The sequence below is a fragment of the Nicotiana attenuata genome, chromosome 3 (assembly GCF_001879085.1).
Source record: "Nicotiana attenuata strain UT chromosome 3, NIATTr2, whole genome shotgun sequence".
Lineage (NCBI taxonomy): Eukaryota > Viridiplantae > Streptophyta > Magnoliopsida > Solanales > Solanaceae > Nicotiana > Nicotiana attenuata.
In genome coordinates this window covers 62,133,315-62,136,605 of record NC_031991.1, presented here as the reverse complement: position 1 = coordinate 62,136,605, position 3,291 = coordinate 62,133,315, and the positions used below count along the sequence as shown (strand labels likewise).

Here is a 3,291-nt window from a genome sequence, read left to right as displayed (position 1 = left end):
GTTCAATCTCCTGACTATAGGAACTCAGTCATAGCCAACCCCTCACTCTCCCAACCACCTCTAACCACTAAAGAACCAATTTCTGAGGAATGTCCCCTCAATAGATACACTCTACAGCAGGATGAGTATAAACCTATTGAATCTGAGGATGAATTGGGTAAAAATCAAGATGAAGATAGTGACCATAGTGAGAGAGATTTTTAAGAAGAGCAACATTGTGAAATGCTAATTGCAGCAGTAAATGGTGATCCAAGTCAGAAAAATGTTGCCTAAAAAACTTTATCTGCCAGATAAAGTTCATCTTCAAGGCTTACCAGAAGCAGGGCTGCTAGAATTAGAAGCAACAGTGTCCCACCAAAACACAATCTAAAACCCTCTTTCCAATGATTAGTACAATTATTTGGAATGCTAGAGGCATCAGAACCTCTGGAGCCATTGAAAGGCTCAGAATTCTGAAACACATCCATAAACTTTCCTTCATTGCAGTTCTTGAACCCTTCCTTGACACTTCTCACATCAATTTATTCAAACTCCAACTCTCAATGCACCAAGTTGCTTCCAATGTTAATGATAAGATTTGGGTTTTCTGGGACAAAGAATTCACTGCATCTGTCACTGATCATGATGAACAACAGTTAACTCTACAGATGAGACACGTGGAAAATGACAACCCCTTTTTCATCACAGTAGTTTATGCCAAATGCAAACCAATCCTGAGAAGGCCCCTATGGGAGGTATTGAGGCACAAATCAGAGACCTATGATTCTCATTGGTGACTTCAATGTTATTGCCTCGGTTGAAGAAAAGATAGGAGGTATTCCCTACCAAATGAGCAAAAGCATGGATTTCTTATGCATGATTGAAGACTGTGGATTGGTGGACTTGGGGTTCTATGGTCTTAGATATACCTGGTCCAATGGAAGAGGTCAATGTTCCATTGTCTGGAAAAGAATGGATAGGGGGCTTGCCAATGACCAGTGGTTAGCTGCATTCTCTGCTACTAATGTCTCCAACCTAGATTCAACTGGTTCTGATCACACTCCCCTCCTTTTGGAGATCAGAGTAAGGCAGGAAAATGGTACCAAGTACTTCAGGTTCCTAAATCTATGGGTTGACACTTCCAACTTCAAACCATTTGTTAAAGAAATCTGGGACAAGCAGGTCAATGGCAGTGCTATGTGGATATTCCATCAAAAACTCAAGGCCCTTTCTACTGGTTTAAGTCAATGGTCCAGACAACAATATGGTGATATTTTCCAAAAGGCTAAGGAATATGAAGAAAAGTTGAAGGCAGCAGAAATAGTCTAGGCAGAGACCAATGATGAAATTGACAGGTCGAATCTTCATGATATCAAAGCTTAGTACATTAGATACATGAAGTTGGAGGAGAATTTCCTAAAACAAAAAACTCATCTTCAGAGGTTCAGAGAAGGAGATGCAAACTCCAAATATTTCCACAGTCTCATCAGAGGTACAAGAAGAAAGCTTTACATCCACAAAATCAAAGATGAAGATGGCCAATGGATCCATGGTGATGAGGCTATTGGTAATGCAGCTTGTGATTTTTACCAAAACCTCTTTACAGACCCCGGAGGATCAATCAGAGAGGATCTTCTCTCATGTATCCCTTCTATGATTACTCAGGAAGATAATGACTTTCTGGCTGCAGATCCAACCCTATCAGAGCTCAAAGATGTTGTCTTCTCTATGAATCCCACTAGTGCATCTGGGCTAGATGGGTTCAATGGTAAATTTTACCAATCCTGCTGGGATATCATCAGGAATGACCTGCTCAAAGTAGTATTGGCCTTTTATGGTGGCTTTAATATGCCCAGGTATATGACCAATGCTTTCTTGGTTCTCCTTCCCAAGGTGGAATTTTCTAATTCTCTCACTGAAATTTAGACCCACCAGTCTCAGCAACTTCATAAACAAGATCATTTCCAATGTTATTGGCATCAGAATTGCCCCCTTCTTCCCAGAATCATCTCTGCTAACCAATCTGGTTATGTAAAGGGGAGAAACATCTCTGAAAACATCATGCTTGCTCAAGAAATTGTTCATGGAATTAAAAAACCAAATGAGAGGTCAAATGTGGTCATCAAACTTGACATGGCCAAAGCCTATGATAGGGTCTCCTGGAGCTTTACCTGTATTATGTTGAGGAGAATGGCCTTCTATGAAAGAATCATTGACATGATATGGAGGACCATGTCTAATAATTGGTATTCAGTCATTATCAATGGGACTAGATTTGGATTTTTCAAGTCCACAAGGGGTTTAAAGCAAGGTGACCCTCTTTCTCCTTCCTTGTTCATCATAGGTGCTGAGCTCCTGTCTAGAATGCTCAATATTCTCAATCAAGACCAGTTGTTCAATGGCTTCTACATGGAAAGAAGGGGTCCTCAAGTCAATCATCTGAGCTTTGCTGACGGCATCATCATTTTTTCCTCTGGGAAAAGGTCATCACTTCAGAAAATCATGTGGATCCTGAACAGTTATGAAGCTACATCAGGTCAACAAATCAATACGCACAAAAGCCACTTCATGAATTCTCCTTGTGCTTTCCCATCTGCAATTGGAAGGATCAACTCAGTGACTGGCTTCAACAAGACATCTTCTCCAATCACATATCTTGGTTGTCCCCTATACATTGGTAGAATGAGAATCATTCATTTCAACAACCTGGTCTCTAAGATTGTAAGTAGAATCAGGGGTTGGCATGGAAAGATGCTTTCTCATTGAGGAAGAGCCAGTCTCATTAAATATGTGCTGCTGTCTATACCAATCCACCTCCTTGCAGCTGTCCCCCCTCCTAAAACAGTTATGAAACAAATTGAGAAGCTTGCAGCAAACTTCTTATGGGGAATGGACAACAACAAAAATAAATATCATTGGGCCTCTTGGCACAAGCTTTGCTACCCTATGAATGAGGGGGGTTTAGGCTTCAGAAAAATTGTAGACATCTGCAGATCAATGGTGTACAAGAAATGGTGGCATCTCAGAACTACTCAATCTTTGTGGGGTAGTTTCTTGAAAGCAAAATACTGCCAGAGATCCAATCCAATATCCAAAAAATGGAACTCAGGTCAATCACAAGCATGGAAGAGATTAATGACCAACAAAAAAAAAGATGAGAAGAATATTCAGTGGAGACATCACATGGGGGATTGTAGCTTCTGGTGGGACAATTGGTTGGGATCTGGACCTCTTGCATACCACAGAGGAGGAAGGCCTGGGAATATTGCAGTGTCTTACTTCTGGGAGCAAGGTCAATGGAATATCCAAAAG

The 3,291-nt window shown here is 40.9% G+C and overlaps 1 protein-coding gene across 1 annotated transcript; it reads left to right on the top strand.

The window, feature by feature from the left end:
* On the top strand, positions 841-1,308 carry LOC109224431. The gene has a single exon (XM_019389009.1). The coding sequence runs from the start codon at positions 841-843 to the stop codon at positions 1,306-1,308; it is 468 nt and encodes a 155-aa protein (XP_019244554.1).

Bases quoted from the DNA above. Each gene is read 5' to 3' on its own strand.
- LOC109224431 (XM_019389009.1), top strand. From the start codon at position 841: ATGGATTTCTTATGCATGATTGAAGACTGTGGATTGGTGGACTTGGGG.